A 16,460-nucleotide genomic window follows, 5' to 3' on the forward strand; every position below is an offset into this window, starting at 1 on the left:
ATCTCGCGAGAGTTGACGTCTGCTAAAAATACTTGAGAGAACAACGATTTTTTTTTTTACCACTGATTCCTACCTCGAATGCATTCATCTGACGGGCATTTCAAGAGGGACAAATAACGTTATTTCTGTTGAAGGGAATATTGGCATATTATATGAAATCAGAGAATTGCGCTCAAGATATGTATTTTATGGAATTTGTTTGCAACGACGAAATCTCAGATGGAGAAGAGAAAGGAACACAGGAAATAAGCGGTATAGTGTGCACGCTTGCAAGAATCGCTTAATGTCCTAATAACGGCGAAATGGTCGCAAAACTTTCGAATTTTCCTTCCACTCATCTTTCAAATATATTTTTTCCCAGACACCATAAGCTACCAGGTTGCAATACTGGGCGAATGGGTGAAACAGCGGGCGTTCATAGCCAGGGCCATGGTCGATATTTATAAGTCAATGGGAAGGCAGTTTGCAAAGGCAACTTTTCACATAACGGAAACGTCTTTGCATTAACTCCTACACCAGGACTGCTGCGTACGCGCCGCAAAGATGAGAGGCTTTGCCCTTCTCCCCCAAGAGGACTACGACAATGCTTCCACTGGGCAAGACCAAAACATTGATATTGGACGTTGAAATCAATGCCTGAGTCTCTTCAGACCTATTTGCCTTCGTAGGACGAGATAAAGGAGACTTTCCTTATTGACTCAATGTAAAGGAGAAGAGAAGAGTGCATCCGCGTCAGAGAAATGGATAAACTCACCGTCATATCAGGATGCCTCTTTCTAGCGGCAGATATCTTTGCCATCGCCAGTATTGCTAATCCAGACTGGATCAACACAGGAGATGCAACTGGTAAGTTAGGTGAGGGCATTTAACTTCATTTATATATTTCCACACGTTATCTGTCTAGTGTCTATCGTCTGGCTGTAGGCTGCTACAGCTGGCTATCGCCCTGTGTGGCCCCTAAGGGGCTTTGTTGACAATGATCAATAATGTGCATTATAAACCGGGTGGTTCATCACTGAATGCTGATTGACTGACAGCCGTATACCACGGGTATGACAACATTTATTTTTACTGCTCTAATTACGTTGGCAACCAGTTTATAATAGCAATAAGAAACCTTGGGGGTTTGTGTTAAATGGCCAATATACCATGGCTAAGGCCTGTATCCAGGCACTCTGCAATGCGTAGCCATAGTATATTGGCCATATACCACACCCCCTCAGGCCTTATTGCTTAATTAACCCCTTTGACACACTATTCTTCTAGGATTTCAGTTCACGTAACCCAATGTTTTTGAATCATTCTCTTTCCACTCTACTGCATCAGCCACACTACACCACCACCCTCTTCCAAATATAACACTTTGGCATTCTGGTGACCTTTCTCTTGAGCTTCACAATCTTATAATGTGGCATCATCTAAGACCTACATTTTCTGTTACACTTTATACAAGCAGTCCTGCCCTCTTTCTCCCCACATCCACCCTCTCCCCACATCCACCCCATCCCTCTAAAATACAGTGAGCTACTTTGGCATCCTCTCTCGCTCTCGGCCTCTCGGGGCTTGTCCTCTCGGGGCTTGTCCTCAAACCACCAATCATCATCCTCCACAGCTGGTAATAAATGAACTGCCCTCTACTGTTTCACCCCAACATCCACTGATACCCCATGTCCCTTCAAGGCATATAAGCTACCCTGTACTAGTGTAACAGTATAGCTTCCGTCCCTCTCCTCGCCCCAACCTGGGCTCGAACCAGGGACCCTCTGCACACAACAACAACTGCCCCCCACAAAGCATCGTTACCCATCGCGCCACAAAAGCCGCGGCCCTACTTCAGGTCTCAGAGCAAGTGACGTCACCCAATTGAAACGCTATTAGCGCGCACCACTGCTAACTAACTAGCCATTTCACATCGGTTACACTAGCTATCAACTCACCTCCCAAATGGTGCAGTGGTCTAAGAGCAGGCTGACCGTTGACAAATAGTGTGTCAGACTGTGGTGAAGTGAGGGCCACATATCCGGCTATGTCCTTGGAGGTCTGTTCAGCTCTCCACTCACTCTCTGTATGTTATATGCATCTGACACAGACAGACTGGGGCATTTGTAGTTCATCTACAGTACCCCAGTCTGAGGACATGGTAAAATTAAGTGCAACAATAAAGGCTACGACTGAAAGATGGGTCATTTAGAATGAGCTAATGCCTTTTAGCTACAGCTGTAGCCAGCAGATTGTAGTTCCATGCTGTGGCCTACTGCATAAACAACCGGGATAGGTGACATTTTCCCCTTGTCGTTGTGAGGTAGGAGCCAGGATGGAAAAGCAAACTTTTGAGTCCTATGTTTAGATTTTAATGGTCTCATTTGTGATCATTCTTTTCTTTTTTTATACAAAGAATGAAAACATAGGAGAGACCAAACCAGACATAACATCCCACTTTCCTCCCACAAGTCCTCCCTGGCCACCAACATCACAGACTAACCCCTAGACTAACCCCTGGCCACCAACGTCACACACTAACCCCTGGCCACCAACGTCACACACTAACCCCTGGCCACCAACGTCACACACTAACCCCTGGCCACCAACGTCACACACTAACCCCTGGCCACCAACGTCACACACTAACCCCTGGCCACCAACGTCACACACTAACCCCTGGCCACCAACGTCACACACTAACCCCTGGCCACCAACGTCACACACTAACCCCTGGCCACCAACGTCACACACTAACCCCTGGCCACCAGCCACCAACGTCACAGACTAACCCCAGACCACCAACGTCACAGACTAACCCCAGGCCACCAACGTCACACGCTAACCCCAGGCCACCAACGTCACACGCTAACCCCTGGCCACCAACGTCACACGCTAACCCCTGGCCACCAACGTCCCACGCTAACCCCTGGCCACCAACGTCCCACGCTAACCCCTGGCCACCAACGTCCCACGCTAACCCCTGGCCACCAACGTCCCACGCTAACCCCTGGCCACCAACGTCCCACGCTAACCCCTGGCCAACAACGTCCCACGCTAACCCCTGGCCAACAACGTCCCACGCTAACCCCTGGCCAACAACGTCCCACGCTAACCCCTGGCCAACAACGTCCCACGCTAACCCCTGGCCAACAACGTCCCACGCTAACCCCTGGCCAACAACGTCCCACGCTAACCCCTGGCCACCAACGTCCCACGCTAACCCCTGGCCACCAACGTCCCACGCTAACCCCTGGCCACCAACGTCCCACGCTAACCCCTGGCCACCAACGTCACACGCTAACCCCTGGCCAACAACGTCACACGCAAACCCCTGGCCACCAACGTCACTTAATAAATCTAAGGTGACATGGTTATAATCATGTTATATCTCTTTTTATATGCTCAGCACTTTGAGAATTAATTGGAACCTGAAAATGTACATATTAATGACAATTTATAGCCACCATTACACTGTTACAGCACAGTCCAGGAGCGTTCAGGTAGAACACACCTCCATTACACTGTTACAGCACAGTCCAGGAGCGTTCAGGTAGAGCACACCTCCATTACACTGTTACAGCACAGTCCAGGAGCGTTCAGGTAGAACACACCTCCATTACACTGTTACAGCACAGTCCAGGAGCGTTCAGGTAGAACACACCTCCATTACACTGTTACAGCACAGTCCAGGAGCGTTCAGGTAGAACACATCTCCATTACACTGTTACAGCACAGTCCAGGAGCGTTCAGGTAGAACACACCTCCATTACACTGTTACAGCACAGTCCAGGAGCGTTCAGGTAGAACACACCTCCATTACACTGTTACAGCACAGTCCAGGAGCGTTCAGGTAGAACACACCTCCATTACACTGTTACAGCACAGTCCAGGAGCGTTCAGGTAGAACACACCTCCATTACACTGTTACAGCACAGTCCAGGAGCGTTCAGGTAGAACATACCTCCATTACACTGTTACAGCACAGTCCAGGAGCGTTCAGGTAGAACACACCTCCATTACACTGTTACAGCACAGTCCAGGAGCGTTCAGGTAGAACACACCTCCATTACACTGTTACAGCACAGTCCAGGAGCGTTCAGGTAGAACACATCTCCATTACACTGTTACAGCACAGTCCAGGAGCGTTCAGGTAGAACACATCTCCATTACACTGTTACAGCACAGTCCAGGAGCGTTCAGGTAGAACACATCTCCATTACACTGTTACAGCACAGTCCAGGAGCGTTCAGGTAGAACACACCTCCATTACACTGTTACAGCACAGTCCAGGAGCGTTCAGGTAGAACACACCTCCATTACACTGTTACAGCACAGTCCAGGAGCGTTCAGGTAGAACACACCTCCATTACACTGTTACAGCACAGTCCAGGAGCGTTCAGGTAGAACACATCTCCATTACACTGTTACAGCACAGTCCAGGAGCGTTCAGGTAGAACACACCTCCATTACACTGTTACAGCACAGTCCAGGAGCGTTCAGGTAGAACACATCTCCATTACACTGTTACAGCACAGTCCAGGAGCGTTCAGGTAGAACACACCTCCATTACACTGTTACAGCACAGTCCAGGAGTGTTCAGGTAGAACATACCATACAAAGAAGGAACGGAAACAGGCTTGAGGTCCACTCATATTGTGTTTTCAGTCATTACTAGCCAGACTTCCCTTGTGAGACTTCCCCTTTCACCCCACACAGAGAAGGTATGAAATCAAGCAGGGTTAAAAGCCTTTTGTTCCAGCCTAATAGTAATTACCAGGTGGAGAGAAGCATTGTTTGTAAATGGAGATGTGTGGAGTCTTTCCTGATGAGGTCTGCTGGGAGGGAGAATTCTTTCAGATGAAGCACTCACAGGTTAATTATCAAGGAAATTACCTTGACTGGAAGGCCCTGTTTGTGTATCTGAAGTCCAAACATATTGTTTTGTCAAGGTGAAATAGATAAATGCTTAGACCTACACTCTTAGAAAAAAGGTTTCCAAAAGGGTTATTCGGCTATCCCAATAGGAGAATCCCTTTTGGTTCCAGGTAGAAACCTTTTGGGTTCTGTGTATAACCCTCTATGTAAAGGATTCCACATAGAACTCAAAAGGTTTCTACCTGGAACCAAAAATGGGTTCTTCAAGCGGTTGTCCTATGGGGACAACTGAAGAACCATTTTAGGTTCTAGAATGGCACCTTTTTTTCCTACGAGTGTAGTTGTTCCTGCCAATGAAGTTAACTTGCCGGTCTAACTTATGCTCTTTCCTATGGTATCAGTATTTTGGCAGCACCAGATGATGCTTATTGCTCACAGATAAACAGATGTTGACAATGACTGCATCAGATTGGCAGATGTTGTTATAAACACAAATGTCTCTCTCACCAACTGAAGTTTAGCCTGGAAAGGAATCATTATGGTTTATTTGTTTACAGCAAACCTCTCTGTAGTTATCCAGGATGTGAAGCTTTATACAAGTTTATAGAGGTGTGTGTGTGTCTTAGACTAGCTAATTTCCTGCTTGTTACGCAGGTATTCTGTAGTGAAGTCGAAGCAGCAGGGGACTGACTGGGGCTGCATGGGGAAGTGTTTACTAACTACAGACATTGGCCCCACACACACACACACACACACACACACACACACACACACACACACACACACACACACCTCCCTCTGTCTCAATGCCCTGGCTATCAGACAAGCTTGATGTCTGATGTGTTACACACTTAAAACAGCTGCTGAACAGTCCCACGAAGTAGAAATATCCCCCAAGAGTCCCATAGAACAAAAAGTACAATTTACACCAATGACAAGCTATGGAATGGGTGTGTAAGCTTGCTTAAGAGAGAGAAATATTGTGTCATGATAGGATATACTATGTCACATTTTTAACATTGAATCAGTATCTTTGATTCTTTGACAGTGGAATATGTGATACTATGCTTCTGAGGCAGGACCTTTTCACTAAGGATATGAAGTGGTTGGGATGTGAAGTCCTGGTAGCCTACGCCTATTTATGTTGTGCTCTTTACTTAGATAAAAGAATGTATAGGGAAGGAACAGGATATCCTGTGTAGAAAATGGAGGGGCTCAGAGATCATGGAATCAACATAGTATGCATGCAGTACGTTCCACTTCAGTGTGCTCTCTCGCTGCAGACTCATACAACCATTCATAGGTATGCTACCTCATAGTTGACACATCTATTCTACTGTATATCTATCTAAACTGTTGAAGGGGTATAGCCTCAAAATAATCAGCTGAAGTAAGTAAACCCTGTTGAAGGGAAGTTTTCCACTCAGATTTGTCTGGTAACATGATCTGTATCAGGGTTGGTAGTGTAACTTACTACCATTCATTTGGGATTCTGGTAATTGGGAAGCAAATGTGATCACTGTAATGGATGAGGAAACAGGACACAGCAGTTTGGTTTAGTAATGAGTATTACATTAGGGTGCCATGTCACTAGCCACGATATAACAGCTGTGATCAGCATTAGATCCACATACAGTAGGTCTACATGTGTCTTCACATCAAAGGGATCCTGAGTGGCGCAGCGGTCTAAGGCAGTGCTAGAGGCGTACCTACAGCCCCGGGTTTGATCCCGGGCAAGATCACAACCAGCCATGATCGGGGGTCCCATAGGGCGGCGCACAATTGACCCAGCGTTATCCGGGTTAGGGGAGGGTTTGGCCGGGGTAGGCAGTCATTGTAAATAAGAATTTGTTCTTAGCTGACTTGCCTAGTTAAATAAAATAAATAAAGGTGGCTGGTGGCACCTCAGTTGGGGAGGACGGGCTCATAGTAATGGTTGGAACGGAATAAATGGAATGCTATTCAATACCATTCCATTTACTCTTTGTGGATGGCTGAGCTCGTCTCTTTATGTGGATGGCTGAGTGGATGGCTGAGCTCGTCTCTTTATGTGGATGGCTGAGTGGATGGCTGAGCTCGTCTCTTTATGTGGATGGCTGAGCTCGTCTCTATGTGGATGGCTGAGCTCGTCTCTTTATGTGGATGGCTGAGCTCGTCTCTTTATGTGGATGGCTGAGGGGATGGCTGAGCTCGTCTCTCTATGTAGATGGCTGAGCTCGTCTCTTTCTCGCCTTTGATTTAGCTAGCTAACTAACAAATATATGTACTGTCAATCGATAATAGCTAAATCAAAAGGCGAGAAAGAGACGAGCTCAGCCATCCACATAAAGAGACGAGCTCAGCCATCCACTCAGCCATCCACATAAAGAGATGAGCTCAGCCATCCACATAAAGAGATGAGCTCAGCCATCCACATAAAGAGATGAGCTCAGCCATCTACTCAGTCACCCACTCAGCCATCCACATAAAGAGATGAGCTCAGCCATCCACTCAGCCATCCACATAAAGAGATCAGCTCAGCCATCCACTCAGCCATCCACATAAAGAGATGAGCTCAGCCATCCACATAAAGAGACGAGCTCAGCCATCCACTCAGCCATCCACATAAAGAGATGAGCTCAGCCATCCACTCAGCCATCCACATAAAGAGATGAGCTCAGCCATCCACATAAAGAGATGAGCTCAGCCATCCACTCAGCCATCCACATAAAGAGATGAGCTCAGCCATCCACATAAAGAGATGAGCTCAGCCATCCACATAAAGAGATGAGCTCAGCCATCCACATAAAGAGATGAGCTCAGACATCCACATAAAGAGATGATGAGCTCAGCCATCCACTCAGCCATCCACATAAAGAGATGGGCTCAGCCATCCACATAAAGAGATGAGCTCAGCCATCCACATAAAGAGATGAGCTCAGCCATCCACTCAGCCATACACATAAAGAGATGAGCTCAGCCATCCACATAAAGAGATGAGCTCAGCCATCCACATAAAGAGATGAGCTCAGCCATCCACATTAAAGAGATGAGCTCAGCCATCCACATAAAGAGATGAGCTCAGACATCCACATAAAGAGATGAGCTCAGACATCCACATAAAGAGATGAGCTCAGCCATCCACTCAGCCATCCACATAAAGAGATGAGCTCAGCCATCCACATAAAGAGATGAGCTCAGCCATCCACATAAAGAGATGAGCTCAGCCATCCACATAAAGAGAGGCTTGTGCATTTATTGAACTGGGAACATTTTCACGCTGGGAGAAATTTTACAACATGTGGTCACAATCAGAACGATTGGGAACTATTTCACACTGGGAAGATTTTTACATGACCAAGGGCAGTGTACTATATGTCCTTTTGAGGGAGCAGGGCTCATCATATTGGTTCATACTCCTTCCCTCCCTACCACCTCAGTGATGTATGTTCTTGTCTCAGAACCATAATGGGGTATTTGTAAATCTCTGTCCATCTCTCTAATCCAATAGACTAAATATGGTTGTCTTGCCTAGGGTTGGGTGGTATCCAGATGTTCATACCGTTTCTGTACCATACCGGGGTATACGGTATTACCGAATGTGCACACAAGGGCCGCGGACGCACAAAACACTTGAGGCAACAGGGATTTGGATCCAGGAAGGTGTAGAATGTCTCTGATGCAACCAAGAAGCTTAATCTTGACATGTAGATAGCAAGTTAGCAAACCAAATGCAATTCTGGATATCATTTATTTGACTCATCTTACATTTCTTATAGTTGTACTTAACTTATAGTTATGAGCAGTGGCATAGCACGCAGCCCCTGCAAGTCGGTGGTGCCCCGACCCCCAAAAATGAAAACAGTATTGAAAATCATAACATCAGTATTTTGAAATAGCCAGTATAGAGTATATCTCACAAGCCTTGCCCGCTTTTCATCTCTCCTCTCTGTCTCCAGCCTCTGGAAGACACAAAGTGCTGGCTCAGGGATAACTCCTCGTCTCGTGACAGAGAAGGGGATGAAAGGGGTCGCAGGATTTCATTTCACATTTCTCTCATTCAAATCTATACCGATGAATTGTCTTTTGTAGCTGGATGGACGAGGGGGTTGAGTGTTGCTGAGTTGGCACGTTCTGTGTTGGGTTAGGGAGGGTGGGGTTCATATATGCTCTTATTGTTGTTGGAAGAGTTATGTGTTCAGCAGGCCTAGCTTGCTGACACAATTGGACCCACCAGGCTTTTGGGCAGGAGAGGAGAGGCTCTTTGACAGTGAGTGACTTTCTGATGTGAATTCTTATCTCCTCCCTCTCTCTTTTTTCCTCTCTCTCCTTTATCTCATCTCTCTCCTCTGTGGTTTCAGAAGCTCTGGGTCCTCCCTCTGCTTTCTTTATCCTTCCATCCCTCTCTCTCTCTCCGCCTCTTCCCTCCAGCTCTCTTCCTCTCTCTGGTGTCAGGGGCTCTGGTCCTGAGCCATCCAAATCAAATTTATTTGTCACATACACATGGTTAGCAGGTGTTAATGCAAGTGTAGCGAAATGCTTGTGCTTCTAGTTCCGACCATGCAGTAATATCTAACAAGTAATATAACCTAACAATTTCACAACAACTACCTTATACACACAAGTGTAAAGGAATGAATACGAATATGTACATAAAAATATATAAATGAGTGATGGCCGAACGGCATAGGCAAGATGCAGTAGATGGTATAGAGTACTGTATATACATATGAGATGAGTAATGTAGGGTATGAAAACATAAAGTGGCATTGTTTAAAGTGGCTAGTGATGCATTACATCAAGATGCAGTAGATGGTATAGAGTACAGTATATACATATGAGATGAGTAATGTAGGGTATGAGAACATTATATAAAGTGGTATTGTTTAAAGTGGCTAGTGATACATTTAATTACATCAGATGGCAAGATGCAGTAGATGGCATAGTGTACAGTATATACATAAGAGATGAGTAATGTAGGGTAAGTAAACATTATATATAGATATAGATATAGATTGATTACATCAATTGTTCCATTACTAAAGTGGCTGTTGTTGAGTCAGTATGTTGGCAGCAGCCACTCAATGTTAGTGATGGCTGTTTAACAGTCTAATGGCCTTGAGATAGAAGCTGTTTTTTAGTCTCTCGGTCCCAGCTTTGATGCACCTGTACTGACCTCGCCTTCTGGATGATAGCGGGGTGAACAGGCAGTGGCTCGGGTGGTTGTTGTCCTTGATGATCTTTTTGGCCTTCCTGTGACATCGGGTGGTGTAGGTGTCCTGGAGGGCAGGTAGTTTGCACCCAGTGATGCGTTGTGCAGACCTCACTACCCTCTGGAGAGCCTTGCGGTTATGGGTGGAGCAGCTGCCGTACCAGGCAGTGATACAGCCCAACAGGATGCTCTCGATTGTGCATCTGTAAAAGTTTGTGTGTTTTTGGTGACAAGCCGAATTTCTTCAGCCTCCTGAGGTTGAAGAGGCGCTGCTGCGCCTTCTTCACCACGCTGTCTGTGTGGGTGGACCATTTCAGTTTGTCCGTGATGTGTACGCCGAGGAACTTAACTCTCCACCCTCTCCACTACTGTCCCGTCAATGTAGATAGGGGGCTGCTCCCTCTGCTGTTTCCTGAAGTCCACGATCATCTCTTTTGTTTTGACATTGAGTGTGAGGTTATTTTCCTGACACCACACTCCGAGGGCCCTCACCTCCTCCCTGTAGGCCGTCTCGTCATTGTTGGTAATGAAGCCTACCACTGTAGTGTCGTCTGCAAACTTGATGATTGAGTTGGAGGCGTGCATGGCCACGCAGTCGTGGGTGAACAGGGAGTACAGGAGAGGGCTGAGAACACACCCTTGTGGGACCGCAGGGTTGAGGATCAGCGGGGTGGAGATGTTGTTTTCTACCCTCACCACCTGGGGGCGGCCCGTCAGGAAGTCCAGGACCCAGTTGCACATGGCGGGGTCGAGACCCAAGGTCTAGAGCTTAATGACGAGTTTGGAGGGTACTATGGTGTTAAATACTGAGCTGTAATAGATGAACAGCATTCTTACATAGGTATTCCTCTTGTCCAGATGGGTTAGGGCAGTGTGCAGTGTGATTGCGATTGCGTCGTCTGTGGACCTATTGGTGCGGTAAACAAATTGGAGTGGGTCTAGGGTGTCAGGTAGGGTGGAGGTGATATGGTCCTTGACTAGTTTCTCAAAGCACTTCATGATGACGGAAGTGAGTGCTACAGGGCGGTAGTCATTTAGCTCAGTTACCTTAGTCCAAGTCTTACGTCATTGATTGATTCCTCGGGGACCCCTGCCATTGGTCCAGGGCCTAAGCGTCCCACTCTTCAGCCTTGTTACCATACCAACCTTCCTTTAGCTCTACTTTGTGTTGTCACAGGGCACTGGAAGTGGAATCCAGTGTCACCAGGGAGGTCATTAGTCCAGATGTGATGTAATGCAGTGATGCCTCATACAGATCTTAGCTTTTCTAATGGTGATACTGTCACAAGTTGAGGGATATTTTAGAACTGATGCAATCTACTGCTCTGGGTTATGTTTCTTCGAATAAAACAAGGTGTACCGAAAATGAAAAGATTCTGCCAAAAAGTGACATGTTGTTGTGGTGTGTGAGAGCACAGTTGACCTGAACAGCGAGAGTATGCTCTGTGTGTGATGAAAGATATTCTCCCGCCGTGGGTGTATGTGATCAAGCGCTCAGTCTGTAGCGGTGCAGGCTGCTGAGGGGAGGATGGCTTATAATGATGGCAGGAACGGAGCGAATGGAATGGCATCAAACACATGGAAACCATGTGTTTAATGTATTTGATACTATTCTACCTATTCCGCTCCAACCATCCCCAATTAAGGTGCCACCAACCTCCTGTGTTCTGTAGATGCTCTGACAGTGGGACTGCTGCTGTGTGGGATCTAACCCTGACTGATCTGTCTCTTCTCTCCCTCTCTCCTGTCTCTCTAGGTTCCCTGACGGTAGGCCTGGTGCGGCAGTGCCAGACCATCCACGGTCGTGAATGGACCTGTATCCCCCCGCGGCTGCCCCCTGAGTGGGTCACCACCCTCTTCTTCATTATCCTGGGCATCATCTCCCTCACGGTGACCTGCGGCCTGTTGGTGGCATCACACTGGCACCGCGAGGCCACCCGTTACGCCCGCTGGATCGCCTTCACTGGGAGTACGTTTCATTTTGACTTATGTAACGGTTATTTAACCAGACGGGTCAATGGGGAACCAGTTCTCGTTTACAGTGACAGCCTGGCCAAGAGACCAAGACTGCAATACGATAAATACAGAAACATGGCCAACACTGTCACCATTTAAGTCATGAGTGGTGCCAGACAGAATTCTGTTAACCTGTCTGGGCCAGTGGGACGCTTGCGTCCCACCCTAATCAACAACCAGTGGAATCGCGTCGCGCGAAATGCAAAACCTCATAAATGCTATAACTTCAATTTCTCAAATATATGACTATTTTACACCGTTTTATAGATACACCTCTCCTGAATCAAACCACGTTGTCCGATTTCAAAAAGGCTTTACAGCAAAAGCAAAACATTAGATTATGTTAGGAGAGAACCCAGCCAGAAATAATCACACAGCCATTTTCAAAGCAACTAGATGCATCACAAATACCCAAAACACAGCTAAATGCAGCACTAACCTTTGACAATCTTCATCAGATGTCAATCCTAGGACATCATGTTACACAATACATGCATTTTTTGTTCGATAAAGTTCATATTTATATATAAAAACAGCATTTTACATCGGCGTGTGACATTCAGAAAATCTTTTCCCTCAAATGCTTCCGGTGAAACAGCACTACAATTTACAAAATTACTATTCGAAAACATTGTTAAAATGTAATATTGTCATTCAAAGACTTATAGATTAACATGTCTTGAATGCCACCACTTTGCCAGATTTAAAAATAACTTTACTGGGAAATCACACTTTGCAATAAACGACGTGGTATGCCCAGCAAAATAGGCTAGGCTATACATGTTGGAGCCATCTTGGAACGATCAACCATCAAAAATACTATTGTAAATAAAACCTTACCTTTGATTATCTTTATCAGAAAGCACTTCCAGGAATCCCAGGTCCATAACAAATGTAGTTTTGTTCGAAATAGTTAATCATTTATGTCCCAATTGTTAGCGCGCTCCGAAGGCTACTGAAAATGTACCGTGGTGAGTCGGACTTGTCGTCACGAATGTACAATTTTTTTTTATTTAAGTTCGTTCAAACATGTCAAACGTTGTATAACATAAATCTTTAGGGCCTTTTTCAACCAGAGCTTCAATAATATTCCATGGGGACGTTTGCATTGTCTTTCAAAACGTTTCGAAAGGGGAGGGTAGCCATGGGCGGCTGCGTCATAATGGTAAATGGCCCTCCACCTGTGACCACTTTCCACAGCCTCTCTTTCAGTCAGTTTTGATAGTAGGAGACTCAAACCACTTTGTAAAGACTGGGGACATCTAGTGGAAGCCTTAGGAAGTGCTAAATGATTCATAAGCCCCTGTGTGTTTCAATGGCAAATGTTTGAAGTGATATCCACACATCAGATTTCAGTTTCCTGTCAGGATTTGTCTCAGGGTTTTGACTGCCATATGAGTTCTGTTATTCTCACAGACACCATTCAAACAGTTTTAGAAACTTTAGGGTGTTTTCTATCCAAATCAAACAATTATATGCATATTCTAGTTACTGGGCAGGAGTAGTAACCAGATTAAATCGGGTACGTTTTTTTATCCGGCCGTGCAAATACTGCCCCCTATCCCCAACAGGTTTTAATCCCCTATTCTGGTAAAAGTAGTACAGTAGACTAGGGAATAGGCTGTGATTTGAGGGAAAGCCATTAGTTACAGCTTTGAAGCACCTTGAGATTCTTGTTATGTCACTAATGGATGTTAGCAAATTGATTTGAATAAGCCGAGATGAATGTCACTTTGGTTTCATTTTAGTAAAAGCTTTTGTGTGGTAACTGTGTGGGCGGCAGGTAGCCTAAGAGTGGTAAAATCCCTCCTGGTTTTAGCTCCGCTCATAGCAACCCCATTTACTGTAGGTGTTCAAGGAGCCACTCAGCACAGTTCCATTTTAACATTTAGGCCGTTTAGCAGATGCTCTTATCCAGAGTGACTTACAGGAGCAGTTAGGGTTAAGTGCCTTGATCAAGGGCACATCGACAGATTTTTCACCTATTCGGCTTGGAGATTCGAAACGAGCGACGTTTCCGTTACTGGTCCAAGGGATATGACGGAATAACATTCCTTTGTTATTATTATACTTCCAGAGGTCATTTTATCCTAATCATTATCGGGCTAGAATTACCTCTTGAGGTATAATAATAACCAAGTAATGACAATGTGAATTGATTTTTTTCAGATCTGTCAGGTTTCCACGACGATGAAAACGCAAATATAGAATTTAGACTGAGATCATGTTGCTGCCTGCTCTTTAAATGTTGTAAGATATTTTGCTCCCTAAATATGTTGTACTGTGAATAGTGTTTTTAAGAAGACTGTTTCTAAACTTTGTTTCCTCTCTCCTCCATAGTGATCCTGCTCTGTATGGCAGCTCTGATATTTCCTATAGGATTTTACATCGATGAGGTCGGGGGTCAACCTTATAAACTACCCAACAACACTGTGGTGGGGTCCTCATATGTACTCTTTGTCCTATCTATATTTTTCACTATAGTGGGACTACTGTTTGCAGGGAAGGTCTGCTTGCCTGGGTGACATATCGGGCACTTTGTTTTTTGTAAACATTCTTGCGTTTAGAGAAATGCCTTTTGTAGAAGCATTTGCTAGGCCAGACATTTGAAAATGGCCAGCTGGAAGGGAAGGGAAGAAGAGGAACTGTGAGAAACACTCTTTCTCTCTGACGAACCTTTGGATGACAGGACTCTACAGCACCTAGCCCTGGGTCAATAGGACAGGTAGTAGGCACTAGTCTGTCTGTGTTCATAGATCTGGGAGGAATGGACACCTATCCAGCCCCCTCACAGATCAGTGAACACAGAAGTGTCCTTCCATAAATGGAGTGCCTTTTCGGGTAGTGTAATTTCACCAAATTGGAACATTCTGTCAAAGAGCACATGTTTAACTTCATAACAAACATGTTTTCCCCATCCCCTCCTTTTGATATTTTAATTTTTTTTAAGGAATAGTTTAACCATATTAAAACGAGAGTTCAGTTCACCTAACTGGTTGACCTGAGGGACAAATGTAAATGAATCACTAATCACATGAGATAAATAATAATTTCCAGAAATGACATTGTCAGAGCAACAAATTATATTACAATGATGGTGAAAACTTGGGGAAATTTGACGGTTAAGTTGGTTAAAATCTTCAAGTCGGACAAACATGACGTGGGACATGCCAAGATGTAAAACACACTACTATTGGATTTTTTTTATGTTTAGTTAGTGTAGATTTGTGATCCAATTGTTAAATTGAGTGTTTTATCAAAATGTGCACACAATGTCACCAGGACATAAAAGGCACTCTCTTCATGGATTGACCCAGAACGGGTAGTGGCCAGAGCCTGAAATAGACATGGATCATCAGGACAGGGAAGACTGTCACCCATGGTCATGACAACAGGAAGTCAAGTCACTCCGCCCCATAAGAAGCACAGTGGTAGAAAGGCTGGAGCCGGCAATAAGAATGATGAAGCCATCATTTTGTAGATGATGCGTATATGGTTGGAAGTTGAGTTAGACCTCAGAGCTGTTGTCTTGTGTCCTATGAGTGGAGCTGGCCTCTAGATTCATGATGAAACTATGAAAAGCAGGAAGTCTGTTGGATCACATGATGATGGAAAGCAATTAGAACTAATTCAATACAATTGTAAAGTATCTCATGAAAGAGTAAAATAATTCATTTGTTTTCATGAATGCATTATTTTCCCAAGATGAAGCATTTATAGTACTTTTTTATGGTCAATGCACTGTATCATGGAATTCCTACATGTCTGTTTTCTTTGCTTTTATGTCTGTCAATTTGTTCTCATGACTGGCTGACTTGCTCATGTAGGCTACATAGACAGAATGGCTGTTGTTTGAGGAAGCACTGTGATATACATGAACTACTCTGGAAAACCATCTCATTAAAAGTTACACAACATGACAAATTATCTAATCTATTACTCTCGAATGGGGAGAACATTCTGTATCATATAAGCAATTACAGAGAACAAAAATATTAATGCAACATGCAACAATATCAAAGATTTTACTGAGTTACAGTTCATATAAGGAAATCTGTCAATTGAAATAAATAAATTAGGCCCTAATCTATGGATTTCACATGACTGGGAATATAGATATGCATCTGTTGGTCACAGATACCTTATTTAAAAAAAAAGTAGGGTCGTGGATGAGAAAACCAGTCAGTATCTGGTGTGACCACCATTTGCCTCATGCAGTGCCACACATTTCCTTTGAATAGAGTTGATCAGGCTGTTGATTGTGGCCTGTGAAATGTTGTCCCACTCCTCTTTAATGGCTGCACGAAGTTGCTGGATATTGGCAGGAACTGGAACCCGCTGTCGTACATGTCGATCCAGAGCATCCCAAACATGCTCAATGGGTGACATGTCTGGT

The 16,460-nt window shown here is 44.9% G+C and overlaps 1 protein-coding gene across 2 annotated transcripts; it reads left to right on the forward strand.

The window, feature by feature from the left end:
- The first annotated feature begins 29 nt into the window (after positions 1–29).
- LOC106609997 (uncharacterized protein C16orf52 homolog B) lies at positions 30–15,988 on the forward strand. Of its 2 annotated transcripts, none has more exons than XM_014209084.2 (3): positions 30–855; positions 11,805–12,017; positions 14,405–15,988. In XM_014209084.2, exons 1-3 carry the CDS (start codon positions 741–743, stop codon positions 14,587–14,589), a joined length of 513 nt encoding a protein of 170 aa, XP_014064559.1. In that variant the 5' UTR covers positions 30–740; the 3' UTR covers positions 14,590–15,988. The 2 variants fall into 2 exon arrangements, with proteins under 2 accessions (XP_014064559.1, XP_014064567.1); XM_014209092.2 differs by having other exon boundaries at positions 30–846.
- The last annotated feature ends 472 nt before the right edge of the window (positions 15,989–16,460 follow it).

The sequence above is a fragment of the Salmo salar genome, chromosome 01 (genome assembly GCF_965601325.2).
Source record: "Salmo salar chromosome 01, fSalSal1, whole genome shotgun sequence".
In the NCBI taxonomy this organism is placed as follows: Eukaryota; Metazoa; Chordata; class Actinopteri; order Salmoniformes; family Salmonidae; genus Salmo; species Salmo salar.

Coding starts and splice junctions, on each gene's coding strand:
- LOC106609997 (XM_014209084.2), top strand. CDS start 741: ATGGATAAACTCACCGTCATATCAGGATGCCTCTTTCTAGCGGCAGAT. Junction 856..11,804: donor AGATGCAACTGGTAAGTTAG/GTGAGGGCATTT, acceptor CTGTCTCTCTAG/GTTCCCTGACGGTAGGCCTG. Junction 12,018..14,404: donor CTGGATCGCCTTCACTGGGA/GTACGTTTCATT, acceptor TCTCCTCCATAG/TGATCCTGCTCTGTATGGCA.